The sequence below is a fragment of the Bufo gargarizans genome, chromosome 7 (assembly GCF_014858855.1).
Source record: "Bufo gargarizans isolate SCDJY-AF-19 chromosome 7, ASM1485885v1, whole genome shotgun sequence".
NCBI lineage: Eukaryota > Metazoa > Chordata > Amphibia > Anura > Bufonidae > Bufo > Bufo gargarizans.
The window spans coordinates 79,391,356-79,412,828 of NC_058086.1; the positions used below are offsets into that span (position 1 = coordinate 79,391,356).

The 21,473-nt window shown below is 44.6% G+C and overlaps 1 protein-coding gene across 6 annotated transcripts in view; it reads left to right on the plus strand.

Annotated features, from left to right (window-relative positions):
* The window catches only part of SLC25A17 (solute carrier family 25 member 17), a 388,899-nt gene that overhangs the window by 20,357 nt on the left and 347,069 nt on the right, over positions 1-21,473 (plus strand). For all 6 annotated transcript variants that reach the window (XM_044300759.1, XM_044300763.1, XM_044300764.1 and 3 more), the window contains exon 2: positions 7,901-7,961. In XM_044300759.1, coding sequence (XP_044156694.1) covers positions 7,901-7,961 — 61 coding nt within the window. The remainder of the gene's footprint in view (positions 1-7,900; positions 7,962-21,473) is intronic.

Genomic DNA, 21,473 nt, shown 5'->3' on the forward strand with positions numbered 1-21,473 from the left:
AATACTGCAGTCCATTGATCATCTGTAAAAGTAAGGGCAAGATCGTGTTCCCAATGGGAGCAAAAAGTATGTGGAGATTTATTAGAGAATGCTACAACTATAGAATAAACCCTAGGATATTTCCGTAGTTATAGTTTTAAATTGGAGAAATATTATTCATAAGGTGTGTCCAGAGGGTAAAGAGGAAAGAAAATGCCTCAGTTGCAGATAGTTGTAAAAATCGTAACAAGGAATATTATGGATGATCTTGATGTAGTGGAAGGAACATGGGGTATAGTTTTGTATAAGATTGCCCAAGTTGGTGAAAGTAGCACTGAGTGAGGTGAGCATTTATGTTCAGCAATTTTCGCCCCTCCAGCTGCTGTGAAACTACAACTCCCAGCATGCACAGTTCGGCTGTTCTTGTAACTCCCATAGAAGTGAAAAGAGAATTCTGTGAGTTATAGTTAAATAATAACTGGTGTGTTGGAGATTACAGATCCCTGGTCTGTGTAGAGCTGATAAGGTCATAAAAGAGATAAAGAAGAGAATAACCTCTGGCACTTGTAATTAAGCAAAAATCACTGAGAAAAGATAAAAAAAAACAGAGCTAAAAACATCCTGCATGATATGATAAATTTTATGTTTTTTGTTTAAATCTAGATGGAAAATTAAAAACAATACCCCAAAAACATTAAAGGGCATCTGTCAGCAGATTTGTACCTATGAAACTGGCTGACCTGTCACACCTGCGCTTGGCAGCAGAAGGCATCTGTGTTGGTTTCCTGTTTATTGTGCTGGCATTGCTGAGAAAAATGTTTTAATATATACAAATGAGCCTCTAGGAGCAATGGGGGGGGGGGGGGGGGGGGCTTGCTTTTACAACAAAGAGCCTCTGTTCTCTCCAACTGCCATGCCTTCTGACTTCAAGTCAAGGCCAGACATGATGACATGTACCATTTAATTAGAGTGGGAGGGTTTGCATTTCCTAATTTAGTTCTTTATTATAAGGCTGCCCAGTTGGTTAAGTTAGTGGTTGGCTAGACCCTTTAAATGGGAAGCTTTATGTGGGAATGTGGCGATACCTATAGAAATGAAAAAACATGGGGGTTTTATGTATCTTTCTGTTTTGTTGGTTAGGGAGACTAATAGAAGAATTACGTTATGTTCATTCAGATCTCTTAAGGATGTTAGACACTAAGATTTCTGTGCTTTGACCAGGTTTGGAACAAGTACAATTTAGTTGGTAGGTATCTAAGGGATTAAACTATAATACATCCTTCCTGCAAGTTGGAAATTTTTTGAAATTGGAATAGTATGTTGATAAACTGGAAATTCTAGGGTGTGGACTAAATACCATAAAATCTTCAGGCAGCATGTTGTACAGCAAACTGCCCAGAAACATGGCTGGCTGAACATTGCAGGCCAATATTCAGGAGCGCACTGACAGTGTTGAGAAGTGAGGCTGCACCCTCTAGGAGAAAGTGTGGGGAAGGTGGCAGCTATTGAAGTTGAATGCCACCCGCCTGCATGTTCTGTGCTCCGCAGCCAGAGTCCCACTGCAAAGCAGAGGAGCAATTATCCTCTGCACTGCCACCCTGTATGTTGAGCTGATTGGTGGTGAGCACAGGAACCGCTTCCACCAGTCGGCTCAGTCATTCGCCCAGCTGCTCACCTCTGCTGTAAGATAAGAGAAAGAAGGAGGGAGGGAATGTTGCTGGTCATCAGGCGCCTCTAAGTCACCACTGATATCCCCTGGGACTCCTGGAATGAAGTTCCTGGGTAAGTGATAGCCAGGATGTCAAAAAGGGGCGCTCAGGGGCCTACCCGGACATTAAATATGCTTGAAATATTGCAGTACATGTGACTATAACCCCTCTCATCCATAAGAATACACACATTATAAAAACACTGTCCAGGGATTGTACCCTAATTGGCCTAAGTGTTTATATTGAATGTGACCGTAACCCCCCCCCTCATCCATAGGAATTCACCAATTTACTGCAGTACATGGATGCATTCCTATGGATGAGGGGGAGGTTATAAAACTTAGGCCAATTACAGTACAGTCCCTGGACAGTGTATATTCCCTGGACAGTTATATTCAATTTGACTATAACCCTTCTCATCCATAGGAATGAACCCATGTACTGAACATACTGTATTTTTTTTAATTATAAGACGCATCTGGTCAGGTTTTAAGACACGGAAAATAAAATAAAACCTTTCTTTTTTCATCAGGCCCTTACATCAGACCCCCATACCAGGAATTCGGATCAGACCATAAATTAAATAAATGCACTAACCTCTCCTGCTCCGCCGCTCCTCTCCAGGTCTGGCGGTCTCTGCAGCAGTTGTGCTCCCTTGTCTTGCCCTGCATGCAGCATCATGTTATAGTCGCCGCACTACTTCCTGAAGCTGTACATAATCGGGACAGTGCAGTGTGCCCCAGGGAAGAAGACCAGGGAGGGTGAGTATTGCCAGCACTCACAGCTCTTCGCTCCCCACACCTACTGCATACTAGTGAGCGCTTCCATAATAGAAATGCTCACTAGTGTTCACTTTATAAGAGACACTGCCATTTTTTTCCCCCCACTTTTATATAAAGCTTTCTTTACTTTCTTATAAAGGGAAAAATACAGTATTTTAGCACACCATTTGGTTTGAAATATTTTTTTCCTTATTCTCATCCTCTAAAACCTAGGTCTCCTGCTCCATATGCTAATTACTATTGGAGCAATGGGGAGGAGACCTCAGCTTCTTTCTTGGGCGTTCCTTCTCCCTGTGCTGCACTGCGATTGGACAGCGCTACAGTCAGGGAGAAGCTGATGTCTCCTCCCCTTTACTCCGATAGTAATTAGCATATTGAGCAGGAGACCGTAATGGGGTACAGCGGGCGAACGGAGCGGCGCCCATGAATAATTGTAAGTGCTGGGACATCTCTGGGTGCCGCTCTGTTTAGTCTGCTACTTAGTCTGGACCCAGGAAAAGTCCTATTATTGGTGGCGCAGTGCGACCGCCCCTCACTTCTCATTGGTGGCAGCAGCACGGGGGGTGGGGGTTATGGAGGGAGAGACTGCAGCGCACTCATGTTCAGAGATACTAGACTGCGCAGCCCAGTATCGAAAAAATGGAAATCTCAGCATTGTATCGATACCGGGACAGAAGTATACCTATTTCGATGCCCGCAACAACCCTACTGGGTACTGTAGTACACCCATTCCAGTTACTGCTTTAGTTGCCCTCCTCTGAACTCTCTCCAGCTCTGCTATCTCTGCCTTGAATAATAGTAAGTGCTGGGACATCTCTGGGCGCTGCTCTGTGTAGCCTGCTACTTAAAGACGACCTTATATGGGTCTGGACTTTAACACATAATACAGGTTAGCACACCCCTGAGGGGTTAACTGCCGCTGATCTGCTGCCAGTACCCGCCTCCTGTATTAAGGGTTAATTATCATTGTTGGCACAGTGCGCCCACCCCTCTCAACCCCCCAGTATTAAAATCATTGGTGGCAGTGGCCAGAGGGTCCCCTCCTCTTTATTGATGGTGCAGTGGCAGTTCTGATCAGAGCCCCAGCAGTGTAATCCTGGGGCTCCGATCAGTTACCATTGCAGCCAGGACACTACTGAAGCCCTGGCTGCCATAGGCAGCTTCCTGCTGCTGTGTGCACAGAGCAGCAGGGAGAGTGTGAGGTTATATTCACCCTAATAGAGATCTATTAGGGTGAATAGGACAAGGGATTAGAAGATCCCAGGTTTTGGCCACTAAGGGGGGAAATGGTTATTAAATAAAAAGTGTAAAAAAATAAATAAAAAAAATGCCAAAATATTAAGTATAAGTCGCCCCCTTTCCCAATTTCACATAGAAAATATATAAACAATAAATAAACATATCGCCACATCAGAAAAGTCCAAACTATTAAAATATAAAAAAAATATATGCGGTGAACACTGAAACAGAAAAAATAAATAAAATAAACTGTGCGATTCGGCTTTTTTTTTTTTTTTTTTGGCGTGGTAAAGAGTATCACAATACTTTTTTATGGTATCGAAATCGAATAAAAAGTATGGTATCGCAACAACTCTAGTACCCAGAAAGATTATCAAAATTAGGGTTATTTAGTTTAGGGAACAAAAAAGACTGAGGGGAGATTGAATGACTATGTATAAATAGGTCATGGGTCACAGTACAGAAATCTCTCCCATCATCTATTTATTTCCAGGGCTGTGCGAGGGTTTGTACAAACATAGAAGAGGATTCTTTACGGTAAGAGCAGTGAGACTATGGAACTCTCTGCCTGAGGAGGTGGTGATGGTGAGCTCACTAAAAGAGTTCAAGAGGGGCCTGGATGTATTTCTGGAGTGTAATAATATTACAGGATATAGCTACTATGCAGGGAGTTATTCTAATTGGAGTTGGGGAGGGAATTTTTATTTATTTTTTTGCCTTCCTCTGTATCAATTTTCAGCATAACTGGATGGACAGATGTATTTTTTCAGACTTATAAACTATGTTACTATGAAGAAAGAGGAGTGATTTACCGTATTTTTCGCCGTATAAGACGCACTTTTTCTCCCCCCAAAATGGGGGGAAAATGCCCCTGCGTCTTATACGGCGAATGCTGTCAGTTTTACATCGCAAGCTGCGATGTAAAGCGGGCGGGGACTCGGGGAGGGACTGGGAGGAGGAGCTGGGGCAGGCAATAGCGGCGGGGCGGTGCAGTCACTGTACTATAGCCCCGCCCGCCGCTCCGGTATACTAATATAATATGTCATATTCAATTAGTAGTTATTAAATATGCCCCTTTATGCCTAATAGTACGGTACCTTAAATCCTAAGCGCTTCAGTACAATGCAGGCCGGGCGGGCGGCAGCGTAACTCCCTGATGTCACGTGCCTGCGCCGCCTACTTTATGAATGAAGCAGGCGGCGCAGGCAAGTGACGTCAGTGAGTGACGCGCCGCGCCGGCCTGCCGGCATTGTACTGAAGCGCTTAGGATTTAAGGTACTATTAGGAATAAAGAGGCATATTTAATAACTATTAATTGAATAAGACATATTATATTAGTATACTGGAGCTGCGGGGGATCTGTGGATGGCACAGTTATGGGCTGGGAGGGTCTGTGGATGACGCATGTATAACAGTGCCATCCACAGATCCCCCCCCCCCCCCCCCGTAACAGTGCCAGCCACATATCCCCCTGTAACAGTGCCAGCCACAGATCCCCCCCCCCGTAACAGTGTCCGCCAGCCACAGTTCCCCCCCATAAGTGTCTGTCATCCACAGTTCCCCCCCATAAGTGTCTGTCATCCACAGTTCCCCCCCCCCATCAGTGTCTGTCATCCACAGTCCGTCCCCCCCATAACAGTGTCTGTCATCCACAGTTCCCCCCCCCCATAACAGTGTCTGTCATCCACAGTTCCCCCCCCCATAACAGTGTCTGTCATCCACAGTTCCCCCCCATAACAGTGTCTGTCATCCACAGTTCCCCCCCATAACAGTGTCTGTCATCCACAGTTCCCCCCCATAAGTGTCTGTCATCCACAGTTCCCCCCCATAACAGTGTCTGTCATCCACAGTTCCCCCCCATAACAGTGTCTGTCATCCACAGTTCCCCCCCCATAACAGTGTCTGTCATCCACAGTTCCCCCCATAACAGTGTCTGTCATCCACAGTTCCCCCCCATAACAGTGTCTGTCATCCACAGTTCCCCCCCATAACAGTGTCTGTCATCCACAGTTCCCCCCCCATAACAGTGTCTGTCATCCACAGTTCCCCCCCCCATAACAGTGTCTGTCATCCACAGTTCCCCCCCCCCCATAACAGTGTCTGTCATCCACAGTTCCCCCCCCCCCATAACAGTGTCTGTCATCCACAGTTCCCCCCCCCCCATAACAGTGTCTGTCATCCACAGTTCCCCCCCCCCATAACAGTGTCTGTCATCCACAGTTCCCCCCCCCCATAACAGTGTCTGTCATCCACAGTTCCCCCCCCCCCATAACAGTGTCTGTCATCCACAGTTCCCCCCCCCCATAACAGTGTCTGTCATCCACAGTTCCCCCCCCCCATAACAGTGTCTGTCATCCACAGTTCCCCCCCCCCATAACAGTGTCTGTCATCCACAGTTCCCCCCCCCCCATAACAGTGTCTGTCATCCACAGTTCCCCCCCCCCCATAACAGTGTCTGTCATCCACAGTTCCCCCCCCCCATAACAGTGTCTGTCATCCACAGTTCCCCCCCCCCCCATAACAGTGTCTGTCATCCACAGTTCCCCCCCCATAACAGTGTCTGTCATCCACAGTTCCCCCCCATAACAGTGTCTGTCATCCACAGTTCCCCCCCATAACAGTGTCTGTCATCCACAGTTCCCCCCCATAACAGTGTCTGTCATCCACAGTTCCCCCCCATAACAGTGTCTGTCATCCACAGTTCCCCCCCCATAACAGTGTCTGTCATCCACAGTTCCCCCCCATAACAGTGTCTGTCATCCACAGTTCCCCCCCATAACAGTGTCTGTCATCCACAGTTCCCCCCCATAACAGTGTCTGTCATCCACAGTTCCCCCCCATAACAGTGTCTGTCATCCACAGTTCCCCCCCATAACAGTGTCTGTCATCCACAGTTCCCCCCCATAACAGTGTCTGTCATCCACAGTTCCCCCCCATAACAGTGTCTGTCATCCACAGTTCCCCCCCATAACAGTGTCTGTCATCCACAGTTCCCCCCCATAACAGTGTCTGTCATCCACAGTTCCCCCCCCATAACAGTGTCTGTCATCCACAGTTCCCCCCCCCATAACAGTGTCTGTCATCCACAGTTCCCCCCCCCCCATAACAGTGTCTGTCATCCACAGTTCCCCCCCCCCATAACAGTGTCTGTCATCCACAGTTCCCCCCCATAACAGTGTCTGTCATCCACAGTTCCCCCCCCCCCATAACAGTGTCTGTCATCCACAGTTCCCCCCCCCATAACAGTGTCTGTCATCCACAGTTCCCCCCCATAACAGTGTCTGTCATCCACAGTTCCCCCCCCCCCATAACAGTGTCTGTCATCCACAGTTCCCCCCCCCCCCCCATAACAGTGTCTGTCATCCACAGTTCCCCCCCCCCATAACAGTGTCTGTCATCCACAGTTCCCCCCCCCCCCATAACAGTGTCTGTCATCCACAGTTCCCCCCCCCCCATAACAGTGTCTGTCATCCACAGTTCCCCCCCCCCATAACAGTGTCTGTCATCCACAGTTCCCCCCCCCCCATAACAGTGTCTGTCATCCACAGTTCCCCCCCCCCCATAACAGTGTCTGTCATCCACAGTTCCCCCCCCCCCATAACAGTGTCTGTCATCCACAGTTCCCCCCCATAACAGTGTCTGTCATCCACAGTTCCCCCCCATAACAGTGTCTGTCATCCACAGTTCCCCCCCATAACAGTGTCTGTCATCCACAGACCACCATTAGTTCCAAACCCACAGCACACCTTTTGGTTAAAAAAAAAATTTTTCTTATTTTCCTCCCCCAAAAACCTAGGTGCGTCTTATACGCCGGTGTGTCTTATACGGCGAAAAATACGGTAAATTGCAAGTTATACTGGCATTAGTTCATGTTTAGAGAGTAAACGTGAAAATATGACTTACAATATCCTATAACCTCCTTCCCTCAGACTTGATAATGTTTACCCAAGTTAATGTTCTACCTGACAATGCGATGAACCAATGATATCAATATCTGTATAACTAATGTATTGGTTGTTATTTATGCATGCCAATATATCTATGATCTAGTCATTGTTAATCTTCTCTCGCCTATCGGTGTATATTCATATTTATATGAAACGATAAAAACATTTTGAAGTAATAAATAGTTACTGTATCATTGTAAAATACATTTGCATACCTTTTTAATCTCTATTTTTTCCTTCTTAGGGTAGCGTGACTGCTATGACTATCTTCTATCCATTAGACACTGCTCGTCTCATATTGCAAGGTAATCTATAAAGGTCTGTTTAATGTGGCAGTAGGGTTTTGAAAAACCTCTTTGTCTCTCTCTGTTTTCCTCTGTAAATGCTGTAGCTGTTTACTGTTATATCCCTATAGGTACATTTAGATGTAACAGACATTACAAAAAAAATAAAAATTAAATAAAATGTTATTGTATTTACTGTGATTACTGCAAAACCCCATGGTAAAAAGCAGTACTGCTACATCTGAGTACATACTAACAATAATTTTACCTCATTTCACTCATGAGTTCAGCATAACCTCACAGCCAAGAAGAACAAGAGCGTCTGTACATCAGTCCTACTATGGCCTTCACCAGTTTAGCTATTTTATAAAAGAAAAAATACAAGCTGATGGGGAACATTTATCATTGGAAGTATGTGTGGTGTGTTTGTTTTTTGTTTTTTTTGTTGGCAGTAATTTATTGCAAATTTTGGCATGTCATTTTTGGAGCAAGAACTGGAATTTTAACATAACTGTGCCACAGTCCAGGTGACAGTGGCATCTCTACGACAGGTAACCCCCTGGTACTTATACAGCCATAGGCATACAGTACATGGCTTTTGCATCAAAATTTGACAAAACCTTACAAAGCAGAAACTGACATAAAAATTGCACAAAAACCACCACAAAAGATCCCCCCCCCCCCACCCATGTTTGTATTTGTTTTAACTCCTTAAGGACACAGCCATATTTCACCTTAAAGAGGACCTTTCACTAGAATAAAAAATGTAAACTAAGCATACAGACATGTAGAGTGAAAGGTTCTCTTTAAGGACCAGGCCAATATTTGCAAATCAGACCAGGGTCACTTTATGTGGTGGTAACTTTAAAACGCTTTGACTTATCCAGGCCATTCTGAAATTGATTTTTCGTCACACATTGTACTTCGTGACACTGGTAAAATGGAGTAAAAAAAAATCTTTTTTGTTTATTTAAAAAAATACCAAATTTGTGAAAAATTTCCAAGTTTCAATTTTTCTACTTCTATAATACATAGTAATACCTTCAAAAACAGTTATTACTTTACATTCCCCATATGTCTACTTCATGTTTGGGTCACTTTGGGAATTACATTCTAGTTTTTGGGAACTTTACAAGGCTTAGAAGTTTAGAAGCAATTCAGGTCTGAAGTCACTTTGTGAGGCTTACATAATAGAAACCACCCAAAAATGACCCTATTCTAGAAACTACACCCCTCAAGGTATTCAAAACCTGATTTTACAAACTTTTTTGTGATTTTACAAAATTCTGAAATTTTATCTCCATTTGCCATAAACTGTTTAGGAACACCTAAGGCTACTTTCACACTAGCGTTCGATCGGATCCGTTCTGAACGGATCCGATCATAATAATGCAGACGGAGGCTCCGTTCAGAACGGATCCGTCTGCATTATATTGGCATATAAAAGCTAAGTGTGAAAATAGCCTCGGACGGATCCGTCCCCATTGACTTACATTGTAAGTCTGGACGGATCCGCACGGCCAGGCGGACACCCGAACGCTGCAAGCAGCGTTCAGCTGTCCGCCTGTCCGTGCGGAGGCGAGCGGAGCGGAGGCTGAACGCCGCCAGACTGATGCAGTCTGAGCGGATCCGCATCCATTCAGACTGCATCAGGGCTGGACGGAGGCGTTCGGGTCCGCTCGTGAGCCCCTTCAAACGGAGCTCACGAGCGGACAGCCGAACGCTAGTGTGAAAGTAGCCTAAAGGGTAATAAAGTTTGAAAAAACTGTTTTGAATACCTTGAGGGGTGTAGTTTCTTAGATGGTGTCGCTTTTATGAAGTTTTTACTTTAGGGGTGCATCAGGGGGGCTTCAAAAGGGACATGGTGCCCAAAAAAAGGCTATCAAAATCTGACTTCCAGAAACCATACGGCGTTCCTTTCCTTCTGCGCCCTGCGGTTTGGTCATACAGCAGTTTCTGTAAACTGCAGAATCTGGGTAATAAATATTAAGTTTTCTTTGGCTGTTAACCCTTGCTTTGTTACTGGAAAAAAAATGATTAAAATGGCAACTTTTTTTTATTTATTTATCTTTTTATTAACTAAAAAAAAAAAAAAAAACATTTTAGTATCTCCATAATCTGAGTCAAATTTTAGCTTTTATCTTGGGTAGGGGCTCATTTTTTGCGGGATGAGAGGACGGTTTTAGTGGCACTATTTTGGGGGACATATGACTTTACAAATGCTTTCTCCCAATAATTGACCCATGTAAATATGCTGCTGATCACCCAAGAAATGGGCAAAAGCTTTTTGATGTAATTGTTTATGCACCACATAAAATCATTAGTCAATAGCATCTTGCTCTGTGTAAAAATAGCAGCCGACAAACAATGTCACAGTATGGGAGCGTAGAATCGTAATAATGATCATTTATCCCCATACTAGGGAGGTGATAATTCCATGGAAAAGCAGCTAATGAACAGACAATGATGGGGAAGAAACTGTTTTTGTATCTAGGGTTGAGCGAACCCAAACTGTAAAGTTCGGGTTTGTACCGAACTTTAACCCCTTAAGGACTCAGCCCTATTTAACCTTAAGGACTTGGCCATTTTTTTTGCAAATCTGACCAGTGTTGATAACTTTAAACCGCTTTTACCGTTCTGAGATTGTGTTTTTTTTTTTTTTCTCGTCACATATTGTACTTCATGACACTGCTAAAATTGGGTCAAAAAAGTAAATTTTTTTTGCATAAAAATACAAAATTTACCAAAAATTTGGAAAAATTAGCAAATTTCAAAGTTTTCAAATCCCACTTTTTATGGGCCAGTTCAGGTCTGAAGACACTTTGTGAGGCTTATGTAATAGGGTCATTTTTGGATGGTTTCTATTTTAGAAACAACACCCCTCAAGGTATTCAAACTGATTTTACAAACGTCAGGAACAAAGCAAGGGTTAACTGCCAAACAAAATTCAATATGGGTTGCCCTGATTCTGTAGTTTGCAGAAAAACCCCATATGTGGTTGTAAACTACTGTTTGGCCAAACGGGAGGACATAAAAGGAGGGGAACGACATATGGGTCTTGGAAGGCAGATTTTGCAGGACTGGTTTATTTACACCATGTACCCTTTCAAGCCCCCTGCTGCACCCCTAGAGTAGAAACTCCAAAAAAGTGACCCCATCTAGGAAACCAGGGGATCAGGTGGTTGTTGTTTGGGGACTATTTTAGGGTAAATATGATTTTTGCTTGCTCTATATTACACTCTTTTGAGGCAAGGTAACAACAAATTTGAATTCTAAAATTGTTTCTACATTTGCTATTTAGTTTTGTGGAACACCTAAAGGGTTAACAAAGTTTGTAAGGTAACTTTTGAATACCTTGAGGGGTGTAGTTTCTTAGATGGGGTCACTTTTTTTGGAGTTTCTAGTCTAGGCTACATTAGGGGAGCTTCTAATGGGACATGGTGTAAAAAAAGCAGTCCATCAAAATCTGCCGTCCAGAAACCATATGGAGTTCCCTTGGTTCTATGCCATGCTGTGTGGCTATAGCCATTTACGACCACATATGGGGTGTTTCTGCAAACTACAGAATCGGGGCAATAAATATTAATCTTTGTTTGGCTGTTAACCCTTGCTTTTATTGCCGGAAAAAAAGGATTCAAATGGAAATTTTGCCCAAAATTGGTGTTTTGGCACAGTTTTTATTTTATATTTTTAACTCTGTTCATCCGAGGGGTTTGGTCAAATGTTATCTTTATAGGGCAGATTCTTACGGAAGCGGCGATACCTAATAGGTGTACATTTTAAAATTTATTTAGATTTTACACTATATTATCATTTTCCCTAACGCCTCCACAACTGCACTTATTGGAGCGATGTCCTGGACAGGAAACAACGACGTAGAAGCAGAAGATTATAAGAGCCTCCTCCCCCCTACCTCGTCAGTTGTTGTTTCCTGTCCGGCGGAAGTACGTGGAAGCTGCTCCTGAAGTCTGGAGAAACCTTGTCTTTTCCGCCCAGCCTCACCTCTGTTCCTGGGGTCCTTCCCCACTTTTAGGTGGGAGGGCTGGAGCAGGGAACGGGTCCTTGGGGACGCATGGCCTCCCTTCCCATTCCTGGGAGTAAGTCCTCGGGAACTATCGCGGGATCCGGCGTCTGATGTCAGCGGGTGAGATTCTCCTTGGGCAAGAGAATCTTCCGAGTAGGCGGAGCTCCAGTGGCGCGGATTTCAAGTTTCCCTCACCCAATACAGCGTCCTCATGCTACACTTAGCCATGCTGGGCCCTGGAGATATGGACACGCAAGAAAGCCCGTGGATCCCTCTGCCTCTGCCCTCAGCCCGGTAAGCCTCCTCCCAGAAGAGAGAGATGCTTGTAACTGTTATGTATTTGGTTTTTACCTTATATTGCACACTTGGTGCCTACTGATTTTCCACCACCGGTGAAGGGTCTGACCTCTTAGATGGTTCTTTAGCTGGTCTCTAAATGTGCTCCCCATTATGTTTCTATGTTGATTTTAGGCCAGAGAGACCACGACCGCGAAACCGCCTGGTGGAGATCTGGCACGGAAAAAATACGGCATCTGTCGCAAAGCACTCTCCTCAAAGTCAAAAAAAACATCTGTGCCCTAAGTGCACAGAAAAAATTGTTTCGGAGGAATTTCCTTCCCTTCTCAAGTCCATGAGGGCAATAATTAAAGAAGAAGCTAATGCGGCAGTAGACCTAAGAATGCAGTCATCCCCAAGACCATCCACCTCTCAAAGATCCCTAGCCTCTGACGCTGGGTTTGAGTGGGATGAAGTGGAAATCTTTTCCGGGTCAGACTCCTCCTCTTCTGAAGACGACTCTGGTAAACCCCTCTTTCAGCCGGAAGAGACAGATGGGCTCTTGAAAATCATCAGAGCAACTATGAACATTGAGGAGGTAAAGGAGGCTCATTCTGTGCAAGACCAGATGTACCAGGGGTTAGGAGAAAGGAATAAAAGAACATTCCCCGTTCACAATAATCTCAAGTCCCTTATTGCTAGGGAGTGGAAAGATCCGGAAAACAAGGTTGCTATATCGGGAGCCTTTAAACGCAAATACCCTTTTGATGACGCTGACTTAAACCTGTGAGAAAAACCCCCAAAGGTTGACGCACCAGTAGCCCGGATCTCTAAAAGAACCTTGCTACCCTTTGAGGATACTGGCCTTCTCAGGGACCCCATGGACAAAGTGCGAAAGCCTTTTAAAGAAATCATGGGAGACTAACACCGCTATGCTGCGACCAAGTATGGCTTCTACCTGTACTGCAAGAACACTCTCTCAGTTTGCCTGAACCAGCTAGAAAATCACCTGGTGCGGGGTACCACGCGAGAAGAAATCCTGGCTTCCCTACCAGCTCTCAAGAAGGCGTCTAATTTTCTTGCTGATGCATCTGCGGACTTGGTGAAACTCTCTGCCAGGTCAGCAGCCTTATCCATCCCATGTGAAGGCGATAGATTATTTGGTACCTCTTTAGACGATATTCTGGACAAAGCTGCGGACAAAAAGAAGGGCTTTCCTATGGAGAACCACTATTTTCATCAAAGGCGTGCCTTTCGAAATCAAAGAAAGCCCAAAGGGGATTCTAAGAATAAAGAGAATCCGAAGAGATGGCAGCCCTCCAGAGGCAAAGGTAGAGGGTTTCTCTTTAATCCCGAAAATGCTTCGTCAAAACAATGACGCCAGACGTCAAGTGGGGGGCAGATTAATCCACTTTGCTGCCGTCTGGGAAAATATAGGAGCATCTCCCTGGGTGGTAGACACCTTTAGGTCAAGGCCTAAGGTTAGTTTCTTTCTGTACCAACAGATCGTTTCGTGATCAACAAAGTCCTGCCTCGTCGAGAGAAACAGTCTTGCCTAGAGTCAGAAATTACGTTGCTGATTCAGAAAGGGGTGATTCGTCAGGTTCCTGCGGAAGAACAGGGCAAAGGGTTTTACTCCCCTGTCGTCTTAATCCAGAAACCCAACAAGACCTATCGACTAATTATAAACTATTATAAACTTAAAAGGCTTAAACAAGTTCATCATTTGCAAGGGCTTCAAGATGGAGTCAGTGAGAAACGTCATAAATGTCCTCCCTCAAGACTGCTTCATGGCGACCATGGACCTTCAGGACGCCTATTACCACGTCCCAATTGTTATGGCCCATCAGAAGTATTTAAGAATTGCTGTCTTTATAAAAAAAAAAACAAAAAAAAACTGCTCTGTCACTTTCAATTCACAGCCCTCCCCTTCGGGCTGTCCAGGATGGGCTGCGCTGCTGGTGTATGCCTCACCACGTAATCCGACAGCACCTCTGGGACGGGAGGTGGTGTTGTCGCTAAAGTGCAGGAAACGCAGGATGGTCTCAAATCGTGTCCTGGACATAGCAGCAGAGAACATGGGCATGTGATAAATTGGGTTCGTGGACCAATATGACCGCAATTCGTGCTTTTTGGTTAGACCCATGTTGAGGAGAAGGCCCAGAAAAGTTTTAATTTCGGAAAGGCTGGGCATAAAAGCTTCCCGGGTTGGCGGATATAAATTGAGTGGCATACCGGTTTGTTTCTGCCACAACTAAGTCCAAGAGCTCCGCAGTCAAGAACAAGAACCGATCTGAGCTGTCTCAACCCGAACTCTAGACTGGGGCTGTGAAAGGGGGAACTGCAGGTGCGGCTGAAGTTGGGGACTGCCAATCAGGGTTTGCCAGCACCTCAGGGATTCTAGGGGCTCTACGGGCCTGTCTGTGCGGTGGCTGCGACAGGGTAACTACTGCACGTGCGACCGTACCAGCTTCAACTGCCCTTCTGGTGCTCGCCACTTCACCATGTTGTACGGCAGTGCTGGTACTAGGTCCAGGATGGGCTGCGCTGCTGGTGTATGCCTCACCACGTAATCCGACAGCGCCAGCCCCACTCTGCTGCCCTTGAAGCAGATCCTGCGCAACCTGTGGTCTAGTGACACGGGGCCGGGTACGCCTGGTGCTCAACCTCCTCGTCCGAACTTTGGGTCAGACTGCCACTGCTTTCTACAGGTTCATATTCTGACCCGCTAGATTCATCAGATGAGGGTTCCCATTCCTCATCCGACTGGGTCAGAAGCCTGTAGGCCTCTTCAGAAGAATAACCCCTGTTTGACATTTGGACTACTAAATTTAGGGGTATTTCCTGAGACTACCCGAGAAAAAAAGCAAGCCTGTCTTACAAATGGGAGGCTAGCGAAGTACCGGAGGCCGCTGCGATTAATAAAAAATATCAAAACGGATTTTTATTTTTATTTTTTTATCGCCGCAGCGCTTGTAAAGTGATTGTGCAGTGATCAAAAAAATATATTTTTTGTCACGGCGGAGGGGCGGGCATGGGTGAACGCATGTGTGGGTGACTGATCAGGCCTGATCGGGCAAACACTGCGTTTTGGGTGGAGGGCGAGCTAAGGTGACACTAATACTATTATAGATCTGACTGTGATCAGTTTTGATCACTTACAGATGCTCCTAAAAGTACAAAAGCTGATTAGCGATACGCTAATCAGCGAATAAGTGACTGCGGTGCGGTAGGCTGGGTGCTAAACGATCGCTAAACTACCTAACCAAGGGGCCTAAACTATCCTAAAACCTAACAGTCAATACCAGTGAAAAAAATAAAGTGACAGTTTACACTGATCACTTTTCCATTTTCCCTTTCACTAGGTGATTGACAGGGGCAAGAAGGGGTCATCAAGGGGTTAATTGGGGTGCTGGGGGTGATCTGGGGCTAAGGTGTAGTGTTTGGTGCTACTCACTGTGATGCCTGCTCCTCTGCTGAGACCAACCAACGAAAAGGACCAGCAGAGGAGCAGGGAAGCCATTTAACACCTTTATATTTACAAATATAAGGTGTTAGATGGCTTCTGATTAGAGATTTTAAAAATCGCCAGCCTGCCAGCAACGATCATTGGCTGGCAGGCTGGTGACGAAATGGTGCTTCAACTTTTGCCGGCCCGCGATGCGCATGCGCGGGCCGGCTCAGACCGAAATCTCGCGTCCCGCGAGATGACGCATGGATGCGTCCAGGAGGAATGAATCGACCGCCTCCAGGACACATCCGTGCGTTAGGCGGTCCGGAGGTAGTTAATATGCTAAAAATAAAATAAATAAATGAACAAGGCCCCTGATCCAGATGGATTACACCCTACCTAGAGTTCTAAAGGAGCTCAGTTCAGTTATTGCTTTGCCTCTTTTCATAATATTTACTAGGGCTGCAGTTAACGATTATTTGAATAAGTTGTCGATATTTTCATCAATTAATCGGGGAAAAACACCAAAATGACAAAAGGGGGTTTATATGCTTTTACTTGAAAAATTATGTTCAAAGGCCATAGTAAAATAAATTGTGAATGGCACTGTTATGGGGAGGGGGATCTGTGGATGGCACTGTTATGGGGAGGGGGGATCTGTGAATGGCACTGTTATGGGGAGGGGGATCTGTGGATGGCACTGTTATGGGGAGGGGATCTGTGGATGGCACTATATAGCATCTTATGCTATATGTGTCATCCACAGATCTCCCCCATAGCAGTGTCATACACAGACCCCCCCCCCCCCCCTCCCCATACCAGTCCTGTCCCCACTGCTCACAGCAGTATTCCTTAAAGGGATTCTGTAATCAAGATTTTCGATATGGAGCTGTTCATATCATCCTCTCAGTCTCCATTATCTAATTAAAAACATACTAGTTTTACCCCCACCTTTCCTTTCATTTTTGATAAAAATCGGTTTTATTAATATGCTAATTACCTTACTAACATGCCCAAGGGGCTGTCTCTTCGGCCGTTTGTGCCCAGCCGTGCTCCTTATCTCGTAGCCCAGCGCCGCCCCACTGCTAATAATGCACTGCTTTCATCGCCGATGATGCGCCGTAATCTCTTGCATGCGCCCTAAATCCACTGGCCAGCGCCCGCGGGCGAAGTGCACAGACAGCTACTGCATGCGCTCTTTGTTAGCTGAGGTTGCTGCCGGGACACCCTGCGGGCGCTAACCAGTGAATTTAGGGCGCATGCACGAGATTACAGCGCACCATCGGCGATATGAACAGCTCCATATCGAAAATCTTGATGACAGAATCCCTTTAACCTGCAGTAACTTTTACTTTAAATCACTGCATCTTCTCTTACCTTACAATGAAGCTCCAGTAACAGGCAGAGCAGGCGCCGCCCCGTAACGTCACTCAGGTGACGCGTATGCTCCGCCTGCTTCATTCATATACGAGTCACCTGAGTGACGTCCTGCTCTGCCCGTTACTGGACCTTCATTGTAAGGTAATGAAGATGCGGTGATCTAAAGTTCAAGGACCCGCAGGCATAGCGGACGATTATTCGATAACTGGATTCGTTGACAACGAATCCAGTTATCGAATATTATCGATAACGTCGATTTAATCGTTGCAGCCCTAATATTTACAGATTCCCTAATGACAGGCATTGTACCAAGGGACTGGTGCAAGGCGAATGTGTTGCCCATTTTCAAAAAGGGTGGTAGGTCTTCACCATAAATTATAGACTAGTAAACTTAACATCCGTGGTGGAAAAAATGTTTGAGGGCCTTCTACTGGACTACATACAATATTATGTAACTGTAACTAATATAATAAGTGATAGCCAACATGGTTTTACTAAGAACCGAAGTTGTCTAACTAACCGGATTTTGTTTTTATGAGATGGTGAGTAGAAGCCTGGACATGAGGAAGGCTGTGGATATTGTGTTTTTGGACTTTGGAAGGTGTTTGATACTGTCCCACACGGACGCCTAATTGGTAAATTGAGGTCTATTAGTTTAAAAAATATAATTTGTCATTGGATTGAAAATTGCTCTCATGATCATATCCAAAGAGTTCTGATTGATTTCTACTCTGAATGGTCCCCAGGTTATAATTGGTGTACCCCAAAGTTCTCTGCTGGGTCCACTATTGTTTTCTTTATTCATTAACGACCTAGAGGTTAGGCAGTGCAGTTTCTAGGTAAAATTTCTCTCAGGGCGAGTGTCAAAAAAACCTCTTCCCTTCCCCCATCAAAACTGCTTGATTAAATAATATCAAAAGAGTACTTGCAACCATCTCACCATATATTATATTATTTATGTATTTTTTTTTTTTTATGCTTAACACAAGATTTATTGAGAGCAAAAGAAAATCATAAGTTACTGCTTAAACTGCTAAAAGTCGCAGACAGAGTGGTACAGGAGAACTGCAGTATAAAGGAAGGCAATACCCTTAGAGTAGTCATGAAATACAATCAATGTGCAAAACCCAAAAACTGTCATGTTAGCATTTAATAACTAACTAAAACCCAATCGCAGCAGGTCTCGACTAGCACACGCAAGTAAATGTACAAAAACAAATTCAAAGCATAGATGGCAAGGCGGATTACTGTATACTGTACATAAAATGTATGGAGGTTACACCATGCCGGACAATATAACCTCTGTGCCATACTGTTTATTGTACAGCATAACACCTACACAGTGTAGAGGTATACTGTATATTGTGTGGCACAGTGTAGGCTATATATGTATAACACAAACATTCTCCACATGAAAACTTACAATTACTTGGCTTGGCCCTTGGGGATCTCGGACACCACTTCAACACTTTGGCTGGGGGGCTCGGTGGAGCTGATGTTGTGCTTTTATCCTAATGAGAGAGAGATTTCATTATAAGGATTTGGAGAAAGGGCAGAGGGATAGCAGAGAAGGGAGAGGCTGGTGCTGCTACTAGGGGTTATGCCATGGGGGAGTAATAAAGACCACCATAATGCACCCCCAGTAGAAATAATTCTCCTTATAATGTGCAAAACATACCCCCTTTGTAATGCCCCCAGTTGAGCTAATGTTCCCATAATGTTCCAATATAAAATACCCCTTCTCAGTGCCCCCGTAGATGACCCCATAGTGCTCCTCTCCCCCCTTCCCCATAGTACCCACCATAATGTGTCCCAGTATAAAATGCCCCTATATAGAGCCCCCCATATAAAATACCCCTGCTTTTTAGCCTCAGATGTGCCCCCATAGATACCCCAACCATGTGCCAGTAGCCCCCACAGGGACTATGCAGATGACTATGGAGATGAGTGAGCGTTTCCACAATGGAAGCACAGCGCTCATCTCCTGCCATGCCCTGCCGGCGCCCCTCTTCTTACAGCGCCCCGGGCAGCCGCCCGGTCCAAGAAACGGCCCTGAGGTTAGGATTGATAGTGCGGTTTCTATTTTTTGCAGATGACTCCAAACTTTGGAATATAGTAATAAGTTACAAGCTGACTTGGACAAACTTACTGTTTGGACCTCCACTTGGCAAATGAGGTTCAATATAGATGAATGTTAAATTATGCACCTCGGGGCTAATAATCTGCATGCAGCAAGTGACTCTTCCAGTTTTAAGGATCTGGGTATATTAGTAGATCATAAACTAAATAAAAGCAATAAGTCGTCTGCCTCTAAGACCAACAAACTTTTGTCTTGTATTAAGAGGTATGGACTAAACTCGTTAAGTGCCTGGAAGATCTTGGCTATGAGCAAAGATTAAAATACAGTGGGATGCGAAAGTTTGGGCAACCTTGTTAATCGTCATGATTTTCCTGTATAAATCGTTGGTTGTTACAATAAAAAATGTCAGTTAAATATATCATATAGGAGACACACCCAGTGATATTTGAGAAGTGAAATGAAGTTTATTGGATTTACAGAAAGTGTGCTATAATTGTTTAAACAAAATTAGGCAGGTGCATAAATTTGGGCACCACAAAAAAAGAAATGAAATCAATATTTAGTAGATCCTCCTTTTGCAGAAATTACAGCCTCTAAACGCTTCTTGTAGGTTCCAATGAGAGTCTGGATTCTGGTTGAAGGTATTTTGGACCATTCCTTTTTACAAAAAATCTTTAGTTCATTCAGGTATGATGGCTTCCGAGCATGGACAGCTCTCTAAGTCACACCACAGATTTTCAATTATATTCAGGTCTGGGGACTGAGCTGGCCATTCCAGAATGTTGTACTTGTTCCTCTGCATAAATGCCTTAGTGGATTTTGAGCAGTGTTTAGGGTCGTTGTCTTGTTGAAAGATCCAGCCCCGGCGTGGCTTCAGAGACATTGGTCTCCAGAATCTGCTGATACTGAGTGGAATCCATGCGTCCCTCAACTTTGACAAGATTCCCAGTCCCTGCACTGGCCACACAGCCCCACAGCATGATGGAACCACCACCATATTTTACTGTAGGTAGCAGGTGTTTTTCTTGGAATGCTGTGTTCTTTTTCCTTCACGCATAATGCCCCTTGTTATGGCCAAATAACTACATTTTAGTTTCATCAGCCCACAGCGCCTTATTCCAAAATGAAGCTGGCTTGTCCAAATGTGCCTTAGCCCACCTCAAGCAGCACTTTTTGTGCTGTGAGCGGAGAAAAGGCTTCCTCTGCATCACTCTCGCATACAGCATCTCCTTGTGTAAAGTGCGCCGAATGGTTGACCGATGCACAGTGACTCCATCTGCAGCAAGATGATGTTGTAGGTCTTTGGTGCTGGTTTGTGGGTTGCCTCTGACTGTTCTCACCATTTGTCACTTCTGTCTATCTGAGATTTTTCTTGGTCTGCCACTTCGAGCCTTAACCTGAACTGAGCCTGTGGTTTTCCATTTCTTCAATATGTTCCTAACTGTGGAAACGGACAGCTGAAATCTCTGAGACAGCTTTCTGTATCCTTCGCCTAAACCATGATGGTGAACAATCTTTGTCTTCAGTTCATTTGAGAGTTGTTTTGAGACCCCCATGTTGCTACTCTTCAGAGAAAATTAAGAGGAGGAAAACTTACAATTGACCCCCTTAAATACTCTTTCTCATAATTGGATTCACCTGTGTATGTAGGTGAGGGGTCACTGAGCTTACCAAGCCAATTTGAGTTCCAATAATTAGTTCTAAAGGTTTTGGAATCAATAAAATGACAACAGTGCCCACATTTATGCACCTGCCTAATTTTGTTTAAACAATTATAGCACACTTTCTGTAAATCCAATAAACTTCATTTCACTTCTCAAATATCACTGTGTGTGTCTCCTATATGATAAATTTAACTGACATTTTTTATCGTAACAACCAACGATTTATACAGGAAAATCATGACGATTAACAAGGTTGCCCAAACTTTCGCATCCCACTGTAACTGAATTTTTGAGGTTGACATCTAAGGGGGGCATGATTAACCTGTACAAACATATAAATGGACCATACAAAAGGAAGCTATTCTGTGTTAAACACCCTAAAAAAACAAGGGGCCAGTCCCTACACCTGGAGAAAAAAAAGATATTCATAAGAGGAAACATTCTTTACAGTAAGGGCTGTGAATCTCTGGAATAGCCTGCCACAGGAACTGGTCACAGCAAATAGAGTAGATGGCTTCAAAAAATGTCTGTCTTTATTTCAAAATAACGCTGAGGCCTTTGACAGTGTATAGAAATCCTGTTCTACACATCCTTTACCTTTGGCCCAACACCTTCTTTTAAAGAGGACCTTTCACCAGTTTTTACTTTATAAAAGCGA